The following is a 26,268-nucleotide window of genomic DNA, read 5'->3' on the forward strand; positions in this document are numbered from 1 at the left end:
GCGGAGGCTGGAGGAGTCACCGGCTCCGTTAATCCCAAGAACAATGTCATATTGGCTTGATGAGCAGCCTGTGCCCAGCTCACCAGTCGCTTCCTCGCTATCAGCGCTGGTCTCTGGTTATTCCCCCTGTGCCACATTCGAGCGACGCTCTCCAGGCAGGAGGCTGAGCCCACAGAACCCCAGCATGGCGGAGGTTGGAAGGGACCTCTGGGGATCCCCCAGCCCAACCCCCTGACGAAGCAGGGTCACCCACAGCAGGCTGCACAGCACCGCGGCCAGGCGGGGCTTGAATATCTCCAGAGAAGGAGACTCCCCAGCCCCTCTGGGCAGCTTGGGCCAGGGCTCCGTCACCCTCAGAGGGAAGAAGTTCTTCCTCGGGTTCAGCTGGAGCTTCCTCTGCTTCAGTTTGTGCCCGTTGCCCCTTGTCCTGTCGCTGGGCACCACTGGAAAGAGTCTGGCCCCGGCCTCCTGATCCCCACCCTGCAGATATTTAGAAGCATTTCCAAGGTCCCCTCTCAGCCTTCTCTTCTCCAGGCTCAACAAGCCCAGCTCCCTCAGCCTCTCCTCCTAGGAGAGATGCTCCAGTCCCCTCCTCATCCTCGCAGCCCTGCGCTGGGCTCTCTCCAGTAGCTCCTCATCTCTCTTGAACTGGGGAGCCCAGCACTGGACACAGCACTGCAGATGGGGCCTCACTGGGGCAGAGCAGAGGGGGAGGAGACCCTCCCTCGCCCTGCTGCCCACACTCCTCTGAATGCACCCCAGGAGACCATTTGCCTTCTGGGCAGCCAGGGCACGCTGCTGGCTCATGGTCACCCTGTTTCGCCCTTGCACTGTCAACAGCTTTCAGAGCTGTCGAGCGTTGGCACTTTCTGTCCTTGACCTTTGGTTGGTTTCCCACCAATGGGTCGTATTCGTATCCAGGTCAGCTACAACTCGATGCTGGGGTAGGAATGCTGGTCAAGAGAAAGTCTGAGACAGGTTTAGTGTGAATAGAAAATCCCAGGCACCTCGCTCGGATATGAAAATTGATAAACCCTCAGAGAACACGTATGTGTGCGGCCTCAGAGAGGACTGCAAAGGAGGCTTCCTCGTGAGATGTGTGTCCTGAGCAGCAGCAGGCGCGTCTCGAGTCAAAACCAGGCAGTGTCCGCGTGTCCCCTTTCACGAAGGGGACCGCGCAGGTGGGTCACAGTGTCCTGGGAGTGGGGGGAAGATGGATCTCACGGACCATGAGCTGCTGCTCTCCGAGGAGGAAGGGCCGCGTCGTTGGTGTGGGGAGGGAGACAGAGGGGAGCAAAGGGCTGCCCCAGGTCCGTGAGATCTTCGGAGGAAGACGACGACTGGAGTTGGTTTTGGAAACTGCTGCACTCTGCTGTCATGAGAGGCAGGACCTCCCTCTGCCCCCTCCCCCACAGCTACTCACACTCGCTGAGTTGACCCCGCGCTGGGGAAGAATCTCCGTTTATGGTAAAACCCCCGCGCCCCACGCTTTCGCAGCGGGATGCAGCCGAACCCGCGTGCGTCCATCCCTGCGACCGCTCCCGGGGTGAGAAGCCACGCCGCTCCCGTGGGCTCCTCTGAACGCTCCCGGCCCCACGGGAGACGGGCCCCCCGCCGCCATTACCGAGCTGATCGCCACCCCAGAGACCTCGACCCCGGGGAGCAGGAGCAGGACCCCGAAACCCACCACCCTTCTCCCGCAGCCTGAGCTCATCTTCTCAGTGATGGCCGCTCCGGGCCGAGCACCCGCGAGGCGTCAGCCTCCAACGCTCCGTTCCACCGCCTCCACGGCCGCCGCCGCCCTCCGTGGCGAGACCCCGGGGCTTTGAGCTCGGCGGGTGCTGGGATGCCGTGGCCGCTCCCCCGCCGGGCTCTTGCGGGGCTGCTGGGCGCCATGGCTGAGCGCCCTGGGCCCGCTCCCTCCCCGCCACCCCTGGAGCAGCACCGGGAGCCGCGGTCCCGCACGGCCGCCAGGGGGCAGCCTCTCGCAACAGCGCCCCTCCCGCCCCACAGCCCCTGGAGCCGCACTGGGAGCCGCGGCTCCGCCCGGCCGCCAGGGGGCAGCCTCTAGCAACAGCGCCCCCCCCCCCCCCCGTCCCCCCGGCGGCCCGCCCGGCCGTGATTGACAGCTGTCCATCACCGAGAAGCGGCTGATCCGAGGGGGCGGCCGGCTGGGAGCAAATCCTGCCAAGTGTGGCTGTCCCCCCCCACCCCCACCCCCCCGACGGCGGCCGGTTGCCCTCAGGGGACCCCCGGAGGCTCGGGGAGTGCCCCGCCCCCCAAGGAAGGGAGTGGGGCGGTGCGCGGCGCCGCCCGGCCGGCAGGGGGCGCTGCGCGGCGGCGGGAGGGCGGACCAGGGGCGGGGGCGGGGCCAGGGGCGGAGCTTTCCCCCGCCCCCCGGGCCCTCCCGTCCCGGCGGCGGGGGCCATGGCGGAGCTGCACGCCCGGCTCGACGCGTTGGAGCGGCGGCTGGAGCGGACGGAGGCTGCGCTGCGGGCCGGGCCCCCCTGGGCCCTGCGGCTCCCCGCGGTGGGGACCGGGGCCGGGGGGACGCGGGGGGGGGGGGGCGGGGAGCCCGGGGTGGGGGTCGCTTGGGGAGCCATTGTGGGGCTGAGGCGGGGGGGGGAGGGGGCTGGTGATGAGCCGTGGGGCCGCTGGGAGGGGGCCTGGGGGGGGTCACTTGTGGGGCCGAGGGGTGGGGGTGAGCCCTGGGGGGGGGGCCACTTCGGGAGGCTGAGGGGTCGCTTATGGGGCTGGGAGATGGTTGGGGGGCTGAGGGGGCTTTTAGGAGCCGGCGGGTGAATCCAGTGTGCTGCTGGGGGGCTGGGAGCGAGCATGTGGGACCCCTTGGTGGTGGCGGGTGGGCTTTTGGGGCTGCTGAAGGGCTGGGGGGAGAGGGGGGTGATGCCCGAGGGGCTGGGAGCTGCCTTGGGGGTGGGGGGGGGAGGGGAGCTGCCCCCTCCTACAGCCTAACCCCTCCGCTCCCAGGTGCCGGTGACCTTCGAGGACGTGACGGTGCGCTTCAGCAGGCAAGAGTGGGCACACCTGGACGACGGGCAGAGGGACCTGTACAGGACCGTGATGGAGGACAACTACGAGACGCTGATGTCCCTGTGTAGGCTCCGTTTGCACCGGTTTGGCAGCCCCCGGCGCTGCCCGGGGACATCTCTCAGGGTTACTTTTCCTCCTCTGGGTTTTCGCTGGGATCTCCAGCCCTCAAAGCAACCCCTCAAGTCCCCGTCCCCTCTGGCAGCAGTCGGAGGTTGGTAGGTACACGCAGGAGGGGGTTAGTAAGTGCTCGGGGTCTTCTCCTCGCGGAGGACAGGTACGCTGAGCTCGGGTTGTCATCCCAGAAATTCCCTCTTTTCGCCCCAGAAATTCCCTCTTTTCACCACAGAATTTCTCCTCTTCCACGCCTGTCGCCATCCTGGCGTGGTTTCCCATCAGCGCAGCGGACATGCCGTCCGTTTGTCCTGGCGTGGGGAGCGAGGCCGGTTGCGCTCGCTCAGGGCGGGGGGACGAGATCCACGGAGCAGCGTTTGGGGTGCTTCTGGCCGAATTCGCGAACGCGTGGCCCTTGCAGCTGGAAACCAGCTTTCCAGAACCTGCGGCTGGACCCGGTGATCCCAAAGGTCTTTTCCATCCTTTACGCTTCTCTTCTTTTCCATCCTCTGCGATTCCACCCCCTCACGTGTCACGGTTCAGCCAGGCACCACGCAGCCGCTCGCCGGCAGCTGGGACCACGCAGCCGCTTGCTCACTCCTCCCTGCCACGGTGGGATGGGGAGGAGAGCGGCCGAAAAGCAAAGGGGGTGGGTGGAGATAAAGGCGGTTTAATCAGTAAAGCAAAAGCCGCACGTGCAAGCGAAGCAAACCCGAGGAATTCATTCGCTGCTTCCCGTCGGCGGGCGGGTGGTCGGCCGTCTCCGGGAAAGCGTCAACGGTGTTTTCATCCCAAATCAAAAACGCAGCCACTACACCGGGAGGAAAATTAACCCTATCCCAGCCAAAACCGGGACACCATGCTTCGCCCAGCCAGGGCCTCGTGCTCGCCATTAATTCCTTTCAGTGCTCGGGTGATGGAGCAGGGGCCTGGACTTTGCAGCCGGGGCCGTCCCCTCTTGCCGTCGGACCCCCCGGCTGCGAACGTGGAGCAGAAGCGCTGAGGAAGGAGGCGAAGGGTGAGCGTGGGCCCGGAGCGGGGCAGGGAGCTCGTGGCAGCGGCTCGGGTTGCAGCGGGGCGAGGCGGCCGTTCGTCCTCACCCAGCAGCGCGTGCTCGGTGCTTCAGAGTATTTTCCTGTCTGCAGGGTGAATTTCTGGGAGAACGGGGCGGGGTTCTGAAGCAGGGATATGGGAAGGGATCAGGGAAACGGCCTCAAGCTGCGTCGGGGGAGGTTCAGCTTGGAGACTGGGAAAAATGTCTGTGCTGAGAGAGTGGTCAGGCCTTGGGCCAGGCTGCCCAGGGCAGTGGGGGCGTCCCCATCCCTGGAGGGGTTCAAACACCATCTGAATGTGGCACTTGGGGACATGGTTTAGCAGGCATGGGGGTGTTGGGGTGACGGTTGGACTTGATGATCTTGGAGGTCTTTTCCAACCTTCGTGGTTCTGTGATGTCCCCCACCTGGAGCAGGGGTGGATTTGCTTGCAGTCGTTGCTGGGGGGGTTGTCAGGCGTGCCAGAGGGTGCTTTTCATCTTCCCCCCTGCTTGGAAACGCTGCCCGCTGGTCCCTGTCTGCGTCCGTAGCTCTCCATGTGCCAGCACCGACGCTGCCCCGGTTGGAGGGGACATTTTCCTGGGCTGGGACCGACTCTGTGTTGACCGGCCGTGGGCGCACGGGTAAAAATGCCACCACCTCGTGCCTCTGATGTCTGTCTTGCTCTTGAACAGACTGTACCCTGTCCAAGCCTGAGCTCTTGTCTCGGATCGAGAGTGGAGAGGAGCTGTGCCCGCCGGCGGAGGCAGAGCCGGAGGGAGCAGCCGCGTCCCCGGAGCCAACCGTAGGTGCGTGACGCTGGGTTTCTTCCGTGGCAGAATCACAGAATCGTGGCGTGGTTTGGGTGGGATGGGACCTTTCGAGGCCACCCAGTCCAACCCCCTGCAGCGAGCAGGGACATCTTCAGCTGGATCAGGCTGCTCTAAGCCCCGTCCAGCCTGGCCTGGGATGTTTCCAGGGATGGGGCATCTCCCACCTCTCTGAGCAACCCGGGCCAGGGTTTCACCACCCTCAGCGTGAAAAATTTCTTCCTTCTACCCAGTCCAAAACTCCCCTCTTTTAGCTTAAAGCCATCACCCCTTGTCCTGTCACAACAGGCCTTGCCAAAAAGCCTGTCCCCATCTCACAGGCCCCCTGTAAGCACTGAAATCCTGGCTCCTGGCCTTTCCCGGGACAATCGCGGTCCCTGCCCCCAGCCGTGGGGCCCCGAGGTGTCTCCTGTGGTGGCTGTGGCCAGCCTGTGCTGGGACAGGAGACGGGGAGCGCGTGCTGGGACACGAGAGCCTGGAAACGCTCCCCTGACTCTGCAGCTGCAGAGATCCCCATGCCCTGTGGGCCTGGGAGGGGGGACCCCCACCCCTACGCTTGCTCCTCTGGGGTCCCGCCTGGCTGCTGGTAGGAGCTGAGTGCCTTCTCCTCCCCAGAGCCAGACCGCCCCAGCTGCCCGAGCGATGATGTTCTGGAGATGAAGGCAGAGGAACCTCGCAAGGGGAACTGTCAGGAGCCGGAAGAAAGCAGGAGCCCGGCGGTGGCACCGACCTGCAGCGCGCGTGAGTGGCTGGCGAATCCAGCCGGTGCGAGGGATCTGGGGCCCCTGCCTGGCCGTGTCTCGCCCAGCATCACCGTCGCTCCTCTTCCCTTCGCAGCGCACGTCCCTCACGAAGCCGCCGCCGTCCCAGCAGATCCCAGCCAGCCGACCCCATCCCCTTCCTGCCCTCTCTCCTCGTGCTGCCATGAAGCGGCGAATCTGAACCAGTCTCCGTCGCCTGCTCCCGCAGCAGGTACTGGGGCAGAGCCCGTCGTCCCTCCTTGGTGGGGCCGGCAGCCTCGAGGAGCACCGGCCGGCGCGCTCGGAGAGCAGCAGGAGGTTTCTACTCTGGGCCTGGGGCTTTCAGGACGGGGTTTTGCGTGACCCAAGAAAGGGTTCTGTGACAGTAAATCCCGTTGCCAGCCTTGAAAGCGTAAAGGACGGGGCATGGCGTGGTGTAAACCAGCCCGCCCGGTCGATTTCTTTTGAAGGATGAGTCCTGATGTTCCTCTCAGACTCCCCCCGTCCTAACTAGGTGACATTTGTCATCTCCAGCCGCCCTTGGGGTGTCCGTGGGGTTGTGCTGCAGCGGGGTGGGTGTGAAGACTCTGGGCTGGAAGAGCAGAGCGGGGCTGGGGTTGGTGTGGGAGGCGAGGGGGGGCGGGAGGAAAGCCCCTTGCTGTTCGTGTGTCTTCTCCTCCAAACCATCTGGAAGGGTGACGCTTGGGTTCTGAACAATTTCCAGCAGATGCCGAGGTGGCGATCCCAACGGAGGTGCCGCAGGAGGAGGTCGCCACGGAGACGCCGGCGGTGCCTGAAACGCCCTCGAAGGGTCTGGAAGAGGAGGACGTGAGAGATTCAGGGAGCGGTGGCCAGGATCCGGTGGTAGACGTTCCCGAAGAACCGGGAAAGGAGGCGATACCCGACGTCTGCGGAGTGACGGCACAGGCGGATCTGAGCCGCACGGTCGCCTCGCCGGGAGAGCCGGTGGAGGGCTCCTGCGCCGGCCGGACCATGGCCTGCCAGCGCAACGCCACCCGGGAGACGTTCTCCTGCCCCGTGTGCAGCAAAAACTTTCTGTTGAAGATCAACCTCGTCATCCACCAGCGCACCCACAACGTGCCCTACATCTGCGCCCACTGCAACCGGAGCTTCATGTCCAAGAAGAAAATCCGGCGTCACCTCCGCGCCCGGGTGGCCAAGGGGTTTTGCCAACCCTCGGAGGCGGAGGAGTGCCCCAGCCGGGCGCCGTGCCCCAGCCCCCAGCCCCGACCCGCCGGCAGTGACTGCAGCACGGCGTGGGGGAAGCCCAGCCCCGCCCGGTACCCGCTGTCGCCGGGAAAAATGATGTACACGTGCAACGAGTGCATGGAGAACTTCTCCAGCCAGAGCTTCCTCATCCTCCACCAGCGACGACACACCAACCGCCAGCTCATCTGTCCCTGCTGCGACCGCAGCTTCACCTGGGCCTCGGACTTCGTCCGACACCACCAGACCCACACGGGCGAGCGGCCCTACCAGTGCGGCGTCTGCCAGAAGACTTTCAAGCGCCATTACCACCTGGTTGTGCACCAGAGGATCCACGTGCGGCAGGAGAGCCCGTACCCATGCCGCGACCGGCTGTCGGTGACGGCGGCTCCCATCTGAGCACCGACGGGACGCGGGAGGAGACGGGGCAGGAAAGTCGCCTCGCGGGGACAAGGACACTGCGGAACCTTCTCTGGGACATGTGCGGGTGGGACGCGGCCGTCGCCCGCTTCCTCCGGACCCCCGCCGCGCGGCCGCCCCTCGTCCCCGGGAGCGGGACCGGGGGGACGCGTCGCGGTTCTGGAATAGATGCTGTAGAAACCAGGGCGATTCTCGTGGCTGAACGCGGCTTCCTTCGGGACCGGGGGGGTGTCGGGGCGGGGGGAGGTCAGGTTGGGGGGGTCCTACTGGGGCCGGCCCCGGGGCAGCGCTGCGACCGGGTGGGGGGTCCCAGGAGTGGTGGGGAGGGGGTGGAGGCGGGGAGGGAGACCTCGGGGGTAGGTGGGGGTGGAATAATGGGTGGGGGCCACGGTGCTGGGGTAGGAGCGGGGAGGTGGCATCGGGGGCGCATGCGGCCATGGCCCGGTAACGGGACCCCAGCATCAACCCCCTGCGGCTGCTGAGCCTGGAGGGGAGAGCCCGGCCGGGCGAGAGGGAGGTGTCCAGCCTGGAGAAGGTCGTCAGCGACTTCGGCAGCTGCCTGGAGAGCTGGTGGGCCGCCCTGGCCACCCTGCTGCGGGACAACGCCCAGTGGCTGGAGCACGTTGAGCGGCAGCTTCGGCACCGCATCTGCGGGGCCCTCAGGACCGGACCAGGCCCTGGTGGGGACGAGCCCACCATAATGGAGACGAGCCCATGGCAATGGGGATGAACCCATGGTCATGAGGATGAGCCTGCCGTAATGGGGACAAGCCTGAGGTAATGGGGACAAGCCCAAGGTAATGGGGACAAGGCCATGGCAATGGGGATGAGCCCACCATAATGGGGACAAGCCCAAGGTAGTGGGGATGAGCCCACAGTAACGAAGATGAGCCCACCGTGACGGGGATGAGCCCGTGGTAATGGGGACAAGTGCACTGTGATTGGGATGAGCCCAAAGTAATGGGGGTGAGCCCACGGTAACGAGGATGAGCTGGCCGTAATGGGGACAAGCCCACCATAATGAGGACGAGCCCAAGGTAATGGGAATGAGCCCACCATAAATGGGGACAAGCCCACGGCAATGGGGATGAGCCCACCATAAATGGGGACAAGCCCACGGCAATGGGGATGAGTCCACCATAATGGGGATGAGCCCAAGGTAATGGGGACAAGCCCACAGCAATGGGGACGAGCCCACCGTGATTGGGATGAGCCCATGGTAATGGGGACAAGTGCACTGTGATTGGGATGAGCCCACCATAATGGGGATGAGCCCACCATAATGGGGATGAGCCTGCCGTAATGGGGATGAGCCCATGGTAACGAGGATGAGCCCGCCGTAATGGGGACAAGCCCACCGTAATGGGGATGAGCCCAAGGTAATGGGGATGAGCCCATGGCAATGGGAATGAGCCCACCGTAATGGGGACAAGGCCGCCATAATGGGGACGAGCCCACCATAATGGGGACGAGCCCCAGCTAATGGGGATGAGCCCCAGCTAATGGGGATGTGCCCAAGGTGATGAACAGGGACAAGTCCAAGGTAACAGGGACAGGCCCACCATAATGGGGATGAGCCCCAGCTAACGGGGATGCGCCCACAGTGATGGGACTGTTCAGCCTGGAGAAGAGGAGGCTCCAGGGAGAGCTTGTGGTGGCCTTTCAGTACTTAAAGGGGGCTCACAAGAAAGACAGGGACAGGCTTTTCAGCAGTGCCTGTTGCGATAGGACGAGGGGGAATGGTTTTAAACTAAAAGAGAGAAGATTCAGACTGGATATAAAGGAAGAAATTTTTCACACTGAGGGTGGTGAGGTCTGGTCCAGGTTGCCCAGAGAGGTGGGAGATGCCCCAGCCCTGGAAACATCCCAGGCCAGGTTGGACGGGGCTCGGAGCAGCCTGATCCAGCTGAAGACGTCCCTGCCCATGGCAGTGGGTTGGACTGGGTGGCCTCGAAAGGACCCTTCCCACCCAAAGCATTCCATGATTCTAAGTCCCAGGTAACGGGGACTTGCCCAAGGTGACAAACGGGGCCAAGCCCCAGCCAGCAGCCACGTGCCCGAGATAACAGGGACGTGTCCCGGCTAATGAGGACGTGCCCATGGTAATGGCGATGTGCCCCAGGCGATCGCGTGGCCGGTGAGACGTGGCATTGGCTCTCGCAGGGGGCTGCGTAGCGCAGAGCAGCGCGGACGTGTGCCTCGAGAGCCAGCACACCAAGGTGGCAGTCGGAGACTTCCCGCTCTTCCCTGTCCCCGGCGAGGAGGGGAAGCAGACGAGGTGGGGAACCACCAAGGCGGTGCCCTCTGCGGTTTCAGGTGCCGGCCGCACGCGAGGACAACGCGGCCCGTTTGCCAGAGCAGGAGTGGGGGACCTCAAGTGCCGGTGGAAGGAGCTCTACACAATCACGACAAAGGGGAGCTACGAGGCTGCAGTCTCTCTTGGTGAGGATCACTACTCGTGGTCAGACGCCTCGTCATCCCCCGGGCTGAATCCAGCGTACGGCCGCTTGTAGGCTGCTGCGTGGTCTGGGTGTTTGGAGGACAACCAGTAGAGGTGACGCCTTTGCGTGTTGAAGGTTTGGCGCTCCTTAGTTACGGGTGATGGCTCTGCTTCATGCTCCCCTGTGCAGCTGGAGAACGCCTCGCTTCGCCAACATGGCAGTGCTGTCCGTAGGGGCACCCTGACCTGCCAGGGTTTGGCTCTCCGTCCGCCCTGGCTTTGCCATGAGAGGCTTTGCCGTGGCAAGCAGGAGAAGGAGGAGTCCCGGGGCTCAGCACAGCATCTGCGGGAGCAGAGCAGAGTCCTCTTGGGGTGGACCTGCTGGAGAGCAGCTCTGCGGAGAGGGACCTGGGTGTCCTGGTGGATGACAGGTTAACCATGAGCCAGCAGCGTGCCCTGGCTGCCCAGAAGGCCAATGGCATACTGGGGTGCATTAGGAGGAGTGTGGCCAGCAGGTCGCGGGAGGGTCTCCTCCCCCTCTACTCTGCCCCACTGAGGCCCCATCTGGAGTACGCTGTCCAGTTCTGGGCTCCCCAGTTCAAGAGAGATGAGGAGCTACTGGAGAGAGCCCAGCGCAGGGCTACGAGGATGAGGAGGGGACTGGAGCATCTCTCCTAAGAGGAGAGGCTGAGGGAGCTGGGCTTGTTCAGCCTGGAGAAGAGAAGGCTGCGAGGGGACCTTCGAAATGCCTCTAAATATCTGCAGGGTGGGGGTCAGGAGGACACGGCCAGACTCTTTGCAGTGGTGCCCAGCGACAGGACAAGGGGCAACGGGCACAAACTGAAGCCGAGGAAGCTCCAGCTGAACCCGAGGAAGAACTTCTTCCCTCTGAGGGTGACGGAGCCCTGGCCCAGGCTGCCCAGAGGGGCTGTGGAGTCTCCTTCTCTGGAGATATTCAAGCCCCGCCTGGACGAGGTGCTGTGCAGCCTGCTGTGGGTGACCCTGCTTGGGCAGGGGGTTGGGCTGGGTGACCCCCAGAGGGCCCTTCCAACCCCCAGCATTCTGTGTGATTCTGTGTGTGATTCTGTGTGATTCTCCCGCGCGGCCAGGGCAGTGCGTGGGGTGATCCTGCGCCCTGCGTTCCTGCACCGTATTTGCCAGGACACAGGCCGTGCGTGTACCACCCTGTAGGGGTTTTCTGCGGGCGGTCCTAAATTTTAGCACTAATTATTTTTGGCTGAAATTTTAAAGGAGGACGAGCGTCCGACAGTCACTTCTTCGCGGGGTCGCTGAAATCATTTGCCTGGTTTGGCTCACTCCAAGCCTGCTTGCTCTGATGGTCCTGGGACACTGGAGCCACGGAGCCCAGGACCCCTCCGGGCGCCCCACAGCTCCCGCTCCGTGAGAGCGGCCCTTGATCGAGGGGTGCGGGTGCTGGTCCCCAGCGTCAGCGGTTCGTGCTGCTTGCTTCCTCCTTCCCAGGGCCCAGTGACGCCAGCTCCGAACCCGCTCTGGAGGACGGGCACGATTTGGGTGTGAGGACCCATGGGCTGCTGGAGGAGGGGGCGGTGTTGGGGCACCTCGTAGGCGGTGAGTCACAGTGGCTGCTCAGCAGCGAGCGCTAACGAAGGCCGAGAACGAGTGCTAATGACACGCCTGGGCTGGGAAGGGTCCACGGTGGGGTTCAGCATGCCCGCAGCAGACGGGGCCAGCAGAGCCGATCACGTCCCGGCGGGGAGCGTTGCCGGTCTTGTGTGGGGTCAAAAGCTGTCGGGAATTCAATCCATGTGGTTGGTCCATCATCTTTGAGAGGTCCTGGAGGACAGGAGAGGTGCGCGAGGACTGGAGAAAGGCCAATGTCACTCCAATCTTCAAAAAGGGCAAGAAGGAGGACCCAGGGAACTACAGGCTGGTCAGCCTCACCTCCATCCCAGGAAAGGTGATGGAGCAGCTTATCCTGGAGGCCATCATCAAGCAAGTGGAGGAAAAGAGTAGTCGGCATGGATTCACCAAGGGGAAATCATGACTGACCACTCTGATAGCTTTCTACGATGGCATGACTGGCTGGGTAGATGAGGGGAGAGCCGTGGATGGTGTCTACCTGGACTTCAGCAAGGCTTTCGACACAGTCTCCCATAACATCCTCCTAGGGAAGCTCAGGAAGTATGGGCTGGATGAGTGGTCGGTGAGGTGGATCGAGAACTGGCTGAATGGCAGAACTCAGAGGGTTGTCATCAGCGGCGCTGAGTCTGGCTGGAGGCTGGTAACTGGTGGTGTCCCCCAGGGGTCAGTACTGGGCCCAGCATTGTTTAACTTCTTTATCAATGACCTGGATGAAGAGTTGGAATGTACCCTCAGCCAGTTTGCTGATGACACCGAACTGGGAGGTGTGGTGGATACACCGGCAGGCTGTGCTGCCATTCAGCGTGACCTGGACAGGCTGGAAAGTTGGGCAGAGAGGAACCTGATGAGGTTCAACAAAGCCATATGCAGGGTCCTGCACCTGGGGAGGAACAACCCCAGGCATCAGTACAGGCTGGGGCTGACCTGCTGGAGAGCAGCTCTGCGGAGAGGGAACTGTGTGTCCTGGTGTACGACAGGTTAACCATGAGCCAGCAGTGTGCCCTGGCTGCCAAGAAAGCCAATGGGATCCTGGGGTGCATCAAGAAGAGTGTGGGCAGCAGGGCGAGGGAGGGTCTCCTCCCCCTCCGCTCTGCCCCACTGAGGCCCCATCTGCAGTGCTGTGTCCAGTTCTGGGCTCCCCAGTTCGAGAGAGATGAGGAGCTACTGGAGAGAGTCCAGCGCAGGGCTACCAGGATGGTGAGAGGACTGGAGCATCTCTCCTAGGAGGAGAGGCTGAGGGAGCTGGGGTTGTTCAGCCTGAAGAAGAGAAGGCTGCGAGGGGACCTAATATATACTTATAAATATCTGCAGGGTGGGGGTCAGGAGGATGGGGCCAGACTCTTTGCAGTGGTGCCCAGCGACAGGACAAGGGGCAATGGGCACAAACTGAGGCAGAGGAAGTTCCAGCTGAACCCGAGGAAGAACTTCTTCCCTCTGAGGGTGACGGAGCCCTGGCCCAGGCTGCCCAGGGAGGTTGTGGAGTCTCCTACTCTGGAGATATTCAAGACCCGCCTGGACAAGGTCCTCTGCAGCCTACTGTAGGTGACCCTGCTTTGGCAGGGGGTTGGACTAGATGACCCACAGAGGTCCCTGCCAACCCCCAACATTCTGTGATTCTGTGATTCTGGGGGCCTCCTTGAAACTTTTAAGACCAAATCTTTAAGCCCAGAAGAGCCCCTTTGCTAAAAAGAGTGGAAAACAGGGAGACCCGAGGCAAGGCTCAGCACGAGGGCGGCTCTGCGGCTGCGGGCCTGCGGACAGATGCTCCCTCCTGCTCCCTGAAGGTTTTGCTTCGAACCTTTTCCCCAGCTTCACCCACCTAAACTCTCCCATTCCCAACAGAGTTCCTTCCGGGACAGAGGGCTCTGAGGCCTCAGCTTTGCCTTCGCGTTTCCTCTGCTTCAATTTCTTTACGAGCGTTGCATTGCCCGTCCATCGGCTCTCCCCGAGGTCCAACCAGATCACCCCCAACGCGCCCTCCACTTCATGTCCCCTTCTCCCGCTTCGCTCTCGGTAGAACCTTCCTGCTCCCTTCCTAACGGTGCGTGTGCTGGCTCGGCTCGCCAACGTGCTGCGGGGGAAGCTCAGCTCCCGCTCCCGCGCTGGGGCTGCGGGCACGGGAGGGCTTCCCTCGCCGGGAATGAGTTGCTGTCTCTCAGCAGCTGAGAAGATGGTGATCAAGACAGAAGAGCAGCAGCCCCAGGAGGAAGGATCTGAAATCGTGGCGCTGCCGCCGGCACCCTCAGTGAGACTGGAAGAGAAGGCTCACCCACGCCAGGAGCAGCCGGTGCTCTGGGAGAGCCGCGGTGGCTCGGACGAGCAGAAGGCAGCAGGAGAGGGCTACGGGGACTTCTGCAACCGCGGGACCGCCCAGCCCGAATTTAAGCCCATAGTGGTGCCGGTGGAAGCTCACCCTGCCCCGGCCCGCTCTTCCCAATGGAGCATGTGCTCGGTGTGGGGACTGACCAGCCCTTCGCCCTGCCCCAGAGAATGCTGCTGGGAGAAGACACCGCCGCGGAGGCCATCTCGTCGCAGCCCGGCTCGGAGAAGCATCGTCCCTGCGCCGCGGGGGAAGAGCCCCGTGCGCTCCCGCTGGGATGGAAGAGCGTCCGGCTGAAGCACAACCTCCTGGCGCCGCAGCAGAGCCAGGCGAGGAAGAGCGACGGCTCCTTCATCTGCGCGGCGTGCGGGAAGAGCCCGGCCCACCACGCCGCGCTGCTGCGGCACCAGCGCCTGCACACGGGCGAGCGTCCCTTCCAGTGCCCTGCCTGCAGGAAGAGCTTCAACGAGAAGTCCAACCTCAACAAGCACTACCACGTCCACACTGGGGAGCGTCCCTACCGCTGCCCGGCCTGCGGCAAGGGCTTCATCCAGAAGCATCACCTCCAGAAGCGCCAGCGCATCCATGGAGTGCAGCTGCGCAGTGGGTGGGCAGCCCGGCCGGCACGGACCAGCGCCGCCGGGGAGCGGCTCTACCGCTGCGTCGAGTGCACGGAGAGCTTCCCCCAGAAAGCGTCGCTGGAGGAGCACCAACGCCGGCCCACCCAGCAGCGGCCCTTCCAGTGCAACGGCTGCAGCAAGAGTTTTCCGGCACCGGCAGTCTCTGAACCCACCACCGGAAGGTCCACGCCGTTGCCAGCTCTCCTGCCGTCAGCTTGCCGAACCGTGACCAGGAGACCAGCCCCTGCCAAGCTTTGACCCATGACAATACGTAGTGCGAGGGCTGGAGAAGGGAACGGGCAGCGTTCCCCCAGGCTGCTCCGCAGAGGTGCAGCAGGGCTCTCAGCATCGCCATGCGGCTCCTGGCATTGTCGTGGGGCTCCTGGTATCGTCGCGGGGCTCCTGGCATCGTCGTGGGGCTCCTGGTATCGCCTTGGGGCTCCCGGCATTGCCTTGGGGCTCCCGGCATTGCCATGGGGCTCCTGACATTGCCATGGGGCTCCTGGCATTGTCGTGGGGCTCCTGGCATTGTCGTGGGGCTCCTGGCATCATCGTGGGGCTCCTGGCATCGTCGTGGGTCTCCCGGTATCGCCTTGGGGCTCTCAGCATCGCCATGCGGCTCCTGGCATTGCCGTGGGGCTCCTGGCATCGCCTTGGGGCTCCCGGCATCACCGTGGGGCTCCTGGTATTGTTGTGGGGCTCTTGGCATTGTCGTGGGGCTCCTGGCATCATCGTGGGGCTCCCGGTATTGCCTTGGGGCTCCTGGCATCGCCGTGGGGCTCCCGGCATCGCTGTGGGGCTCAGCACCGCCTGGGTCTCCATGAGGAGGAGGACGGAGGGAGGCTGATGTGCTGCGCGGGCAGGGAAACGCGCCGGCGGTGAAGAGCCCGGCCCAAGAGGCAGCGGAGGAGGTTCGGTGGCCGGGGCCGAGCCGGGTTGCGCTGCTGCCTCCCCTCGAAGGGGGATTCGGCTGCGTTGGGTCTGGTGGAGCGGGGCGTGGAGCGGTTCAACTCAGGGTTATTCAAACACTGCCAGCGTGGAGGTGGGGCAGGGGCGTTCAGTGGCCCCGGCGGGGGCTGTTGTGCCTGGGCAGCAGCCGGGGTCACCGGCAGAGCCGGGAAGAGACTCAGATAAAAGACTGGGCTGATGCGGTGTCCTGTTGCACCCCGGGGTGTCGGCGGGGGGCTGGCATCACGCCACCTCCACCCGGCGAAGGGAGCTTGGGTACGCGGCCCCCCGTAAGTCAGGATTTAGAGCTCTCCAGTGGGTGCAGCTCCCGCTCGGCACGCCATGGGCAGCCGCCCTGCGTCCCCGCCGTCACCCATCGCCTGTGATGGCACAGGGCCCTTTGTTTGGCGAGGGAAGAGCCCGGCCGGGGAGCATCAGGCACCCAGGGGACGAGTCCTCGCAATTAAAGCGAACCAGGAGCCTGCGTGTGATGGGGCTGGGGGTGGGGAGGAGAAGGAGGGGGCAGCTGCCTTCTCCGGGCGACGGGAGGAATGCGGAGCTGCCCCACGGCAACGCGGAGCTGCCATGCGCAGCCCCACGCTGCGGGATCTGGGCCCCGCGAGACTCCCTGGGGGTGACGATGGCATCCCTGGGGTGGTGGGTGACAATTCTGGGGGCACCCAGGGTGCCGGTGACATCCCGGGAGCTGTGCTGGGGGCAGGGGTGGGTGACAACGTGGGTCACGCGGCACGGCCACTGCCACAGGCTGAGGTCGTGGCGGCCATGTCCACTGAGGGCAGCTCCGCAGTTTCGCCGCCATGTCGTGCGCGGCTCGGCGGGTGGCAGGAACTGGAGGGGCCCGTGCAGAGCGTGGGGGCACACGCCACGGTGCTGGGACCAGTGCAAGGGACTGGGAAGTACTGGGGACATCCAGCAAGACCTGGGACGGCGGCAAAGGGCCAGCCCAGCTGCAGTGGCAGATGATCGTCCCATCCCTTCCCCACACGCTCTCCCGTGGGACATTCCCCGGGGTCTTGGCCGGCCACCGCGTGCAGAAGGGGGTGATGGAGCTGCTGGGAACGCCCCCGCAGACCCTCCCCAGGCTGGAGCTGCCCTTTGCCACGCTCTGCCTGGGCTGATGCGCGTTACTGCGTCCCCAACAGCACGCGAGGGTGCCCGCTCAGTCGTCCCCCCCCCATAAAAAATGAGCCAGACATACAGACAAATACTTTATTGATTCCACAGCCTGAGAAAGGGATCTGGGATCTCACAGGAAACGCTGGTCCCAGTCACGACAGCTTTAGAAGAAATGCCCTGGTCGGGACACGCGGCCCGAGGGAGAGGCCGGCCCCTCCACTCCACCCATACTGGCCTTGGAGGTATCGCCCACCAGCAATACCACCACACCAGCTGACTCCATCCCCTGCGGCACTGGGATCAACTGGGGGGGGTCACTGGGATCTCTATCCGGGCAGGGATGACCAGCTCGGTCACTACGGCGTGCGCCGCCATCCCACTGTCACCGCACACCTCTAAGGCATCGACCGCCTCCGTGTTGTCCTACAGCGCTCGGCAACAGGCAGCGCCGTCCCTTCGGGGACACGGCCCGTCTGCCACCATCACCCCGAACGGCACAGTCCAGGCACACTCCGCAGTCCGAGGGACAGGAATCAAGAGAGAAACCGGCCCAGAGGAGCAGCGGGACGTCGCGTGTCCCCCCAGGGAGTGGCTCCGACAGTGCTGTCCCTCCCGTGGGACAGGGAGGTGGCTGGGCAGCGCTCGGTGACGGCGATGACACCAGGATGCGGTGCCCAAAGCACGCTGCCCACGGCAGCCGCCCCCCGCAGCCCATGAGACCTCGCGAGTGGCCAGGAATGAAAAATCTGATCAGGGAACGGGCTCCCGACGCTCCCCGCCCGGAGAAGGGACAGGGACTCAGCGATGTCAAATAATTACAACAGACAACTCGAAGAAAAAAAACACCCAGAAAACAAAACTGAAAGAGCCCTGACGGCATCGGCGGTCGGCACGGCGATGCCACCAGGGCCAGTGTGCTCTCTCCGTACGCAGTTCGTGGTGCTCAGCAGCGGACGTGACACACGCAGGGCTCTGGCCGTGGACACGCAGGGTTCAAGTGATGCTTGGGGATGCCGGAGCCACACTGGGCCTGGCTTTCATCGCTTTACGGAGCTCCAGTTACCCGTCTGCCTCTGGGCAGGTCTCACTCCACAAGACGTTTTGAGGTAGCTAGCAGAACCAGTCTTCCACAGGGTTAGTTACAGTGGGATTTTGCACGTGACTAAAGGAGACGACCTGCAGTTTGGAGAGTGGGGGCTTCCCGCCGCAGTGGGGCCAAGCGGAGGGGCCGCTCCTGCGCAGAGCGGCTCAGCCGGTGTCGGCGTGGGGCAGCCGGTAACGCTGGAGCCCAGAGGAAGGGGTCTCCGCTTGGACCGCTGCCGCAGCGCGGGGGTGACCTGACCCGTGAAGTGTTTCTAAAGTGACTCTCTATCTGTGCAGGCTGGTCCTGAGGGAATGAACTCTCGTGGGTGCTCCTGGCTCTCGCGGGCCGGCCTCGCTGAAGGAATGGGTGCTGCTGGGACCTGGGAAACACCCGCGGCACCCTGGCAGGCAGAAATCATCGGGGTTTGGTTTGTTCTACGGATCTTCCGATGCAACGCTCGGGTGTTCCCAACCCGATGGAGGGGTCAGCAGGTTTCCTCCCCAGGGTGGGATGGTAGACAAGCGCGGCCAGGATGCGATGGGGGCTCGGAGATGCCCACGCTCTCTTCATCCGGCGTCTTGGTCAAGAAACTTTTGTCAGTGAAGAGCTCTGTGGGAATCCCGCCTGGCTCGCCAGCTTGATTCCCGTCTCTGTCCTCTTCACCGTATAATTGTGTTTCCAAACGCGAGGGGTCAGCTCCGGCGTCGAGTAATGGGTGAGCTCCGCTGCCGACCGCAATTCGTCTCCCTGGGCTGCAGGAGACCTGGTGATCTCCCAGGAAGGTCAGCCGGGGGACATTTCATGCATCAGCCAGCGGACACGAGAGTCTGAGGAATGGTAAAGCATTTGGGATCACTGGAGGCTTCTGTAATTTGCTCTCCACCGTGGCATCCAAGCCTTCGATTCCTTCTACAATTCAGGAACACTCCTAAAATCCAGTGGACAGATGGTTCACAACCCCAGTGTCCCACCATGTGCAAAATCAACGCTCACAGTTTCTCTCTAGGGAACAAGAGCAGTTCGGATCTTTCTTGTCATTCATCTCTCAGTCGCCCCTGAAACCACCGCCGTTATTTCCTAGTCTAACCACGGGCTGGACGGCTCTCCCACCCCAGCCGTGGACGCGGCAGTTCTCATCCCGGTGATCCGAGTTCTGCAGGACCCACCAGGAGCGCATTCGCTGGAACCGCTTCGGCCGCAGCGGCCGTGGGGGCTAAACATTCCTCTCGGACGCCCGGGTCGGCGTACGAGGAACGCTCCCGCCCGCCGGCACCGCCGCAGCTCCTTGCGGCTGCTGGGGCGCCGGCACGATGGCCGCGGGCTGGGCCGTCGCGGGCTGCTGGAGCGCAGCCAGGGCTTTCTGGCGGTCGTGTATCTTCTCGTGGCGCGAGAGGTGAGTTCTGCGGGTGAAGCATTTCTTGCAGGCGGCGCAGCAATACGGCCTGTCCCGCAAGTGGGTCTGCAGGTGCCGCTGAAGGGAGAAGGTGCACGAGAGACTCTTTTTGCAGAACCTGCATTTCAGCACAGGCTTGCTACGAGACTGCTGTTGGGACAAACAGGCGCCGGGCAGGCTCCCTCTGTCCAGCTCCTCCTTGGCCTGGCCCAGCCAGGACCCCCCAGCGTAGGTCCCGTTGCCCACGCTGTAGGCACCTCTGCAGAAATCCCTCCTCGGCCGGATCCTCAGCTCCGGGTGGACGTTCCCCCAGACCTTGGCCCCAAAGGCCCTGTCTTTGATGTGGATGCTCTGGTGAAGGTCCAGGTGGCGTTTGTCCGCGAAGCTGATCTCGCACATCGTGCATTCGTAGGGCCCCTCTTTGGCGTGGCTCCGCTGGTGGATGATGAGGTTGATCTTCAGACGGAAGCGCTTCCCGCACTCGGTGCAGGGGTGCGACCACTCGCGCACGTAGCCACGTCGACAGTTGCCCATCAGCAGGCTGCTGCTCTCAGACCGGCTCGGCTTCTTCTTGCTCTTGGCCTTGACCTGCTCCCTTTTGGGGCATTTCCGGATCTCTGAGCTGGGAGAAGATGCCGAAACCTCTTGCATCTCCTCAGGCTCCTCTTCCTTCACCTTGACGTTTTCAAGTGAAGCCCCTTCACACGCCATTCCATTTTCCATTGAAGAGCATTCCTCTGAAACAGAACAACACAGGCATTGGTCATTCACACTCCTAGGACAAACCCGGGCTGTGGTTACATCCCAAAGCACTGAGCAGGCTTTTAGCAGCGAAGGAGCTACCAACAACTCCGAGAACGTGGTTTGGGAAGGTGCGGGTGCCACCACAGCGTCCTGCCCAACGCCCTGAGCGACCCGACATAATCTCGGGGGGCAGATCTCTCGCTCGCAGGAAGAACCAGGCCACGGTCCGCTGCAGTGCCGTCAGGGCTGGTGGCACAAAGGGATCCACCTCTAAAACCACGACACTGGGGTGCATCAAGAAGAGTGTGGCCAGCAGGACGAGGGAGGTTCTCCTTCCCCTCTACACTACCCTGGTGAGGCCTCATCTGGAGTACTGTGTCCAGTTCTGGGCTCCCCAGTTCAAGAAAGATGAAGAGCTACTGGAGAGAGTCCAGCGGAGGGCTACGAGGATGGTGAGGGGACTGGAGCATCTCCCCTACGAGGAGAGGCTGAGGGAGCTGGGCTTGTTCAGCCTGAAGAAGAGAAGGCTGCGAGGGGACCTTATAAATGCCTCTAAATATCTGAAGGGTGGGTGTCAGGAGGATGGGGCCAAGCTCTTTCCAGTGGTGCCCAGTGACAGGACAAGGGGCAATGGGCACAAACTGAAGCAGAGGAAGTTCCGTCTGAACATGAGGAAGAACTTCTTCCCTCTGAGGGTGATGGAGCACTGGAACAGGCTGCCCAGGGAGGTTGTGGAGTCTCCTTCTCTGGAGATATTCAAGCCCCGCCTGGCCGCGGTGCTGTGCAGCCTGCTGTGGGTGACCCTGCTTCGGCAGGGGGGTTGGACTAGATGACCCACAGAGGTCCCTTCCAACCCCTACTATTCTGTGATTCTGTGATTCTGTGACACCACCGACAGCCACGAGACGCAGCAGGAAAAAAGCTCACTGAAGAGCAACAGCCTGCGGTACTTCAGGCTATTCGCTTTGTCAAGCCTGGGACTGCCAGCCCATGCCAAGCGCTGCTGGCAAACCGGCTCCCGTGCGGGCTGCGCAGTGCCGAGGGCTGCGGCGAGCTCTCCACACGCCCCCTCCAGCCAAGCCACGCAGCTGGCGTAAGCCGTGCCCAGAACCAGCCGCCGTTTAACTCCGTGCACCATTGCCAGAAACTGGCTCCAGGTCCCCGGAAGAGGAAAGCGCTCCGCGTGCTAGCTTGGCAAAGCTTCAGGACCAGAACAGAGGGTGTCTGCAGACAGCAGCCCCCCCCGTTCCTACACCCCCTGCTCCATCTGCTTCCGGCATGGAGAAAGGGCCCGTGCCATGGGAAGCGTTAGGCCAGTGGAGCTCAAGACCAGCTCTACCGTAACACAGCGGAGCTAGAGGAAGGAAGCACGCTCCTGCTAGCAGCTCTCCCCCGGTCTCTGACAGCACGAACCCCAGCTGGACTGCTGCTCTTGCCACAGAGATGACGGGGCCGAAACGCTGAACGCCAGCCTTGCTCAGTGACAAAAGAGGCCCGAAACTTTCTTCTCCCTCCCCATTTCAAGCACACCGGTGAGCTGGGAGCTGCTTGCTGCCCGCAGGGCCCCACGTCTCCCCTGGACTGGGTCACTCACCGGTGCTGGACTCAGCCGGGTCCTCTTCCATTTCTGTCTCAGGCTGGTCTTCCCTGCACAGCTCCTCTTTTTGGGCGCTCAGGGACATGACATTCAATACCAGGATGGGGCGTTCTGTTTCCAGAGAAGAGCGATTTTAAACACCCATGGCGAGCTCCCACCTTCCTGCTTTGGTGTGATGCTAACCAGAGATGTGCTGGGTGCGTGCAGAAGAGCCAGAGAGCTGCGGCTCAAGAAGCCATGGCATGCTGCGCCAGGGGGGATTTAGATTGGATATGAGGAAAAGATTCTTCACCAAAAGGGTTATCGAGCACTGGAACGGGCTGCCCAGGGAAGGGGTTGAGTCCCCACTCCTGGGGGTCTTTAAAAGACGTGTAGACATGGTGCTTAGGGACACGGTTTAGTGGGGGCTTGGCCATATTGGGTTCAGGGTTGGACTCGATGCTCTTAAAGTTCTTTTCCAAGCTCAGTGATTCTGTGATTCTATGGAAAGCATGTGAGGTGTCGGAGGGAACCGGAGTGAAGCCACACACAAGGACCAAGAGCAGAGGGAGGGCTGGGAGGAAAGACACCGAGATGTCACGTGCTGTCACCTCTGCAGAGCAACCTGATCCCTCCTAAACCCTCCCCACCAACTCGACAAGCAGCATTCCCACACCGCCTTGCGTTCAGCCCTCCAACCCCTTCCATTTTCCCTGGCAGCACCTTGACAACAAACCCCAAGGCTTCTGCTTGTCCCTGGCGATGCTCCTCTTAAGCACGGTGACCTGCCGTGCCCTGTCCCACAGGCACTGCTGGGGGACCTCCTGCAAGAGCTGCAACAGGAGTGGCCCGGGGAAGCAAGTCCTCCTGGCACCCACCTAACTTACCCGCTTCAGCTTCCACAGGGACTTTATCTTCTCCCAAAGCCTTTTCCTTCTGGTCCTTTTCTTCTGGTGTCTGCAGGGGCTCCGGACCATTGGGGACATCTGTCTGCAGGGGTACTGGACCATCTTCGATGCGTGTCTGCGGGGGCTCCGGACCGGTTTTGATGCAGAGCTCTTCATCCCTCTCGATCTGGGACAGGACGTCAGGCTTGGCCACAGCGTAGTCTGCTGGCGGGGCAGAGGACAATGAGTTGCGTTAGGAACTGGCTGCACCTTTATTCTGTCGAACCTTCTGTCCCTCACCCCAGAGCCAGCAGGCAGGACAGACAGACACAAATAAATTACCCAAGCTCTAACGAGAAAGCAGGTGCTGCTTTCTTGGCAGGATCCACCCATGAGCACGGCTGAAGCTCAAGTCCAGTGAAGATCTAAGTCACAGAATGTGAACCAAAGCCTCAAAGGACGGGGACAGCCTCTCTCTATGTAACTTCTTTTTCCTCTCTTCCCAGGAGCACTCGACAAACCCTCGAATGCACGCTCGTGGCTCGTATCGCTTCTGGGTAACGCTCCCCAAAGGACCTGCCCTGCCCTCTGCGCCCCGCCAGCATTCACCTGGCCTCTCCTGGGGCTTCTTAAACCCCCAACTCCTCAGTCCTGCAGGGAAGAGCTCTCGATCGCAGCTCTGTCAGGGTCTGCCTGTCCCTCTCCAGCATCTCCTACCTTCTTGCCCAGCCTTTGCGCTCTTACCAATTGATTTCTCCGACTCTCCCGTGCCGTGTCCCAGGGCCCTCCTGACCGCTTCTGCTCCCCCCAGCTCCAGCAGAGCTGCTCCAGCCCCCTCCTCCCACTGCAGGTTCCCAGGTTCCTCACTTCCCACCACGTCTCCTCTCGCACGGAGGCGAGCAGGAGCGTCTTTGGAAGCCCTAGGGCTCGTGCATGCAGTCGGGTGAAGGAGCATTGCCAGACTGCACAGAAAACGGGACTGGAAGGGATCACAAGAAGTCTGTCACCCCACTCCAGACTCCACCCCAGCCCCTCCCAACAGGCTTTGTCTGTTTGTCTCTTCAGAACTCATCTGACCAAGCATAAACGTTTCACTTGGAACAAAGAGTCAAGGTACTCTGCAGAGGTTTAACCCATGCAGTCAACAGACCCTCAGAGCAGTTCATTTCTAACAAAGACACTGCTGGGAGATCTCCTGAGAAAGCTGAGACAGGAACTGGCACCCACCTAACTTACCCGTGTCAGCTTCCTCAGGGACTTCATCTTCTCCCAAAGCCTCTTCCATCTGGTGCGTCTCTTCTGGTGTCTGCGGGGTCTCTGGACCTTCTCCGGCACATGCCTGTTGGGGCTCCGGACTGTCTTGGATGTGTGTCTGCAGGGGCTCTGGACCACCTCGGATGGGTGTCTGCAGGGACTCCAAACCATCTTGGATGGATGTCTGCAGGGGCTCCGGACCACCTCGGATGGGTGTCTGCAGGGGCTCCAGACCATCTCGGATGTGTGTCTGCAGGGACTCCAAACCATCTTGGATGGGTGTCTGCAGGGGCTCCGGACCACCTCGGATGGGTGTCTGCAGGGGCTCCAGACCATCTCGGATGTGTGTCTGCAGGGGCTCCAAACCACCTCGGATGGGTGTCTGCAGGGACTCCAGACCATCTCGGATGGGTGTCTGCAGGGGCTCCAGACCGTCTTCGATGTGCGTCTGCGGGGACTCCAGACCGGTTTTGATGCAGAGCTCCTCATCCCTCTCGATCCGGGACAGGATGTCAGGCTTGGCCACAGCGTAGTCTGCTCGCGGGGCAGAGGAGCAGAGGACAGTGCGTTTCGTTAGGATCTGGCTACAGCTCCCTTCTGTCGAACGCCCAGACATTCCAGAGGGACCCTTCTCTCCCCAACCCCACGGCCAGCAGGCAGGACAGACGGACACAAATACATTATCCATGCTCTAACCGGAAAGGTGGTGCTGCTTTCTTGGCCCTGTGACAAGATCCACCCCTGAGCACAGCTGCACCTCAAGTACAGAGAAACTCTAAACAGCAAAACATGAACTAAAACCTGAAAGGAGAGGGAAAGGCTTCGTTTTTAACATTTGCCTCCCATTTCAGCTTTAGCAGTGATTAAAGAGCAATTCCTCTGAGCTATCGTCCTGGAGCAGGGACGGGAAACTTCCTGCTCTGTAGAGACGTCTGCGGCAGGAGGACCAAGAGAGGAACGGGTTTGTTCTGTTTCTACAAAACGTTACTGAGAAAAGCGAAGCCTCAACTTCAGCAGCGGCGCAGAGCGGCCTGGTGCCACTCGTGCCCGAGAAACAGCATTTGGTGGGGAACATCTCGCAGCCCCAATCAGCTGACAACTCGCCGGCCGTCCTTAGAAAGCCCAAGTGTGACGAGGCTCGTTCTTTACCAAGGCAGATGGAAATCATCAAATCACAGAATCGTTAAGGTTGGATAAGACCTCTGAGATCATCAAGCCCAACTGTCACCCCACCACCCCCACGCCTGCCAAACTGTGTCCCCATGTGACATATCCACACGGTGTCTGAACACCTGAAATGTCCCTGTCACTTTACGCAGGGGCTAAACAGACAGAAGACATGAACCAGCTCAAGGTGCCGTTACCAGACTCCACCCAGGTAATTCCTGAACTGTGCCGGACAATCACGGTGCTTCGCTGACCCCGAATCCACTTATGCAGTCACCTGGAGCAGCATCTCACGTGGCTTTGTCTCACAGCAGATACTACTTGTGGTATTATCGCTACTATTACTTACTACAGACATCTCTTACAGACACTGCTTACTCCTTATGAGCACATGGCTGCCCAGAGGGGCTGCGCTAGCTGTGGGCACCCAGCCCCACCGCAGCCGACCTGCCATCGGGACACAGTCCACCCTCACCCAGAGCCGCAAACCCCGCGCCTCACCCAGGGAGATCAGCATCTCGTAGTTCCCCCTCATGACAGCCCTGTACAGGTCCTTCTGCCAGCGGTCCAGGCGTTCCCACTCCTCCTCGTTGAAGTACACCGAGATGTCGTCGAACGTCAGCGGCACCTGGAATTGGAAGCGTCGCGCGCTCGGGGGGGCTTCTCGAGGCGGGTGGGTAGCCGGAAACCAGCCACCCACCAGCGAAACCTTGGCGTCGGGTGCCGGAACACGGGGCAGGCACAGAGCGAAAGCGCGCCCGGCAAGCCCCGAGCCCGCTGCCGAGATCGCCCCGGCCTTTCCCAACCCGGCACGGGCGCCGTTACCTTGGGGACCTCGCCGCGGGAGCCGGGTGGCAGGCGGAGGATCCAGAAGTTCCTGTTCTTGAGGAGGTTCTCCACGTTGTCCAGGCGCTTCTGGAGCTGCCCGTAGTCCTGGAGGAGGGTCCCCAGCGTGGCCAGGTTGCTGCCCAGCTCCCCGACCAGGGTCTCGCAGGCCAGCAGCCTCCGCTCGGCTCTCTCTGTCCGGCTCCGCAGCTCCTGCAGCTGCTGGGCCTCCGCCGCCCGCGGGCTCATGGCCTGCGCTGCCCGGCGCCGGGGGGTGCCCGAGGCCTGCGGGGGGGCCAGAGGCCGAGGGCAGCAGGGGGCCCAGGCCTGGGACGGCCCGCCCCGCATCCCCCGCTCCATCCGCCCGGAGCGGCACCCCCCGATCCCCCCGCCCCGTTCCCAGGCTCCCGCGGCCGGAAGGGCCCGGTGGGAGCCGGCGGGACCCCGCGCTCCCCGGGCCCAGGCCCGGCGCGGCCCTTACCTGAGCGGGGCCCCGGCGGGACATGGCCGCCGCCGCCAGCGGGCCCGCGATGCCTGCGGCCGCGCAGCCCGCCGGGCCGCCAGGGGGCGCTGCCTGCAAAGGCGGGGCCTCGGGGGGGCGCGGCGCCCCCTGGCGGGCGGGAGGAGGCGGAGCAGCGGGACGGGGCCGTGACCGAGCCCAGCCCCATTGATGGTCCCGGGTCCCCCGGTGCCCCCCAACCCAGCCCCACTGATGGTCCCGGACCCCCCGGTGCCCCCCAACCCAGCCCCATTGACGGTCCCAGACCCCCCGGTGCCCTCCAGCCCAGCCCCACTGACAGTCCCAGAGCCCCCAGTGCCCCCCAACCCAGCCCCACTGAC

At 62.8% G+C, this 26,268-nt stretch overlaps 2 protein-coding genes across 4 annotated transcripts; one reads left to right on the plus strand and one right to left on the minus strand.

Moving 5' to 3' along the window:
* The first annotated feature begins 2,390 nt into the window (after positions 1 to 2,390).
* Positions 2,391 to 14,688, plus strand: LOC104330098 (uncharacterized). The gene is given in 16 exon segments (XM_075417951.1): positions 2,391 to 2,529; positions 2,989 to 3,115; positions 3,971 to 4,180; positions 4,889 to 5,002; positions 5,639 to 5,764; positions 5,861 to 5,995; positions 6,488 to 7,374; positions 7,588 to 7,661; positions 7,870 to 8,105; positions 9,725 to 9,787; positions 9,790 to 9,852; positions 11,333 to 11,440; positions 13,633 to 13,899; positions 13,902 to 14,557; positions 14,559 to 14,582; positions 14,584 to 14,688. Coding segments are annotated over 16 exon segments (3,297 nt in total). The 5' UTR covers positions 2,391 to 2,427.
* A 1,897-nt stretch (positions 14,689 to 16,585) lies between these two features.
* On the minus strand, positions 16,586 to 25,953 carry LOC104333612 (uncharacterized). Of its 3 annotated transcripts, none has more exons than XM_075420031.1 (7): positions 25,910 to 25,953; positions 25,429 to 25,713; positions 25,105 to 25,231; positions 23,419 to 23,970; positions 22,183 to 22,407; positions 21,314 to 21,427; positions 16,586 to 19,712 (listed from the first exon to the last, which is right to left on the minus strand). In XM_075420031.1, the coding sequence occupies exons 1-7, from the start codon at positions 25,931 to 25,933 to the stop codon at positions 18,796 to 18,798; spliced, it is 2,244 nt and encodes a 747-aa protein (XP_075276146.1). In that variant the 5' UTR covers positions 25,934 to 25,953; the 3' UTR covers positions 16,586 to 18,795. The 3 variants fall into 3 exon arrangements, with proteins under 3 accessions (XP_075276146.1, XP_075276145.1, XP_075276144.1); XM_075420030.1 differs by having other exon boundaries at positions 22,183 to 22,404; positions 23,410 to 23,970; XM_075420029.1 differs by having other exon boundaries at positions 23,410 to 23,970.
* Between the last annotated feature and the right edge of the window lie 315 nt (positions 25,954 to 26,268).

Source organism: Opisthocomus hoazin, chromosome 4, assembly GCF_030867145.1.
Source record: "Opisthocomus hoazin isolate bOpiHoa1 chromosome 4, bOpiHoa1.hap1, whole genome shotgun sequence".
Classification (NCBI taxonomy): Eukaryota; Metazoa; Chordata; class Aves; order Opisthocomiformes; family Opisthocomidae; genus Opisthocomus; species Opisthocomus hoazin.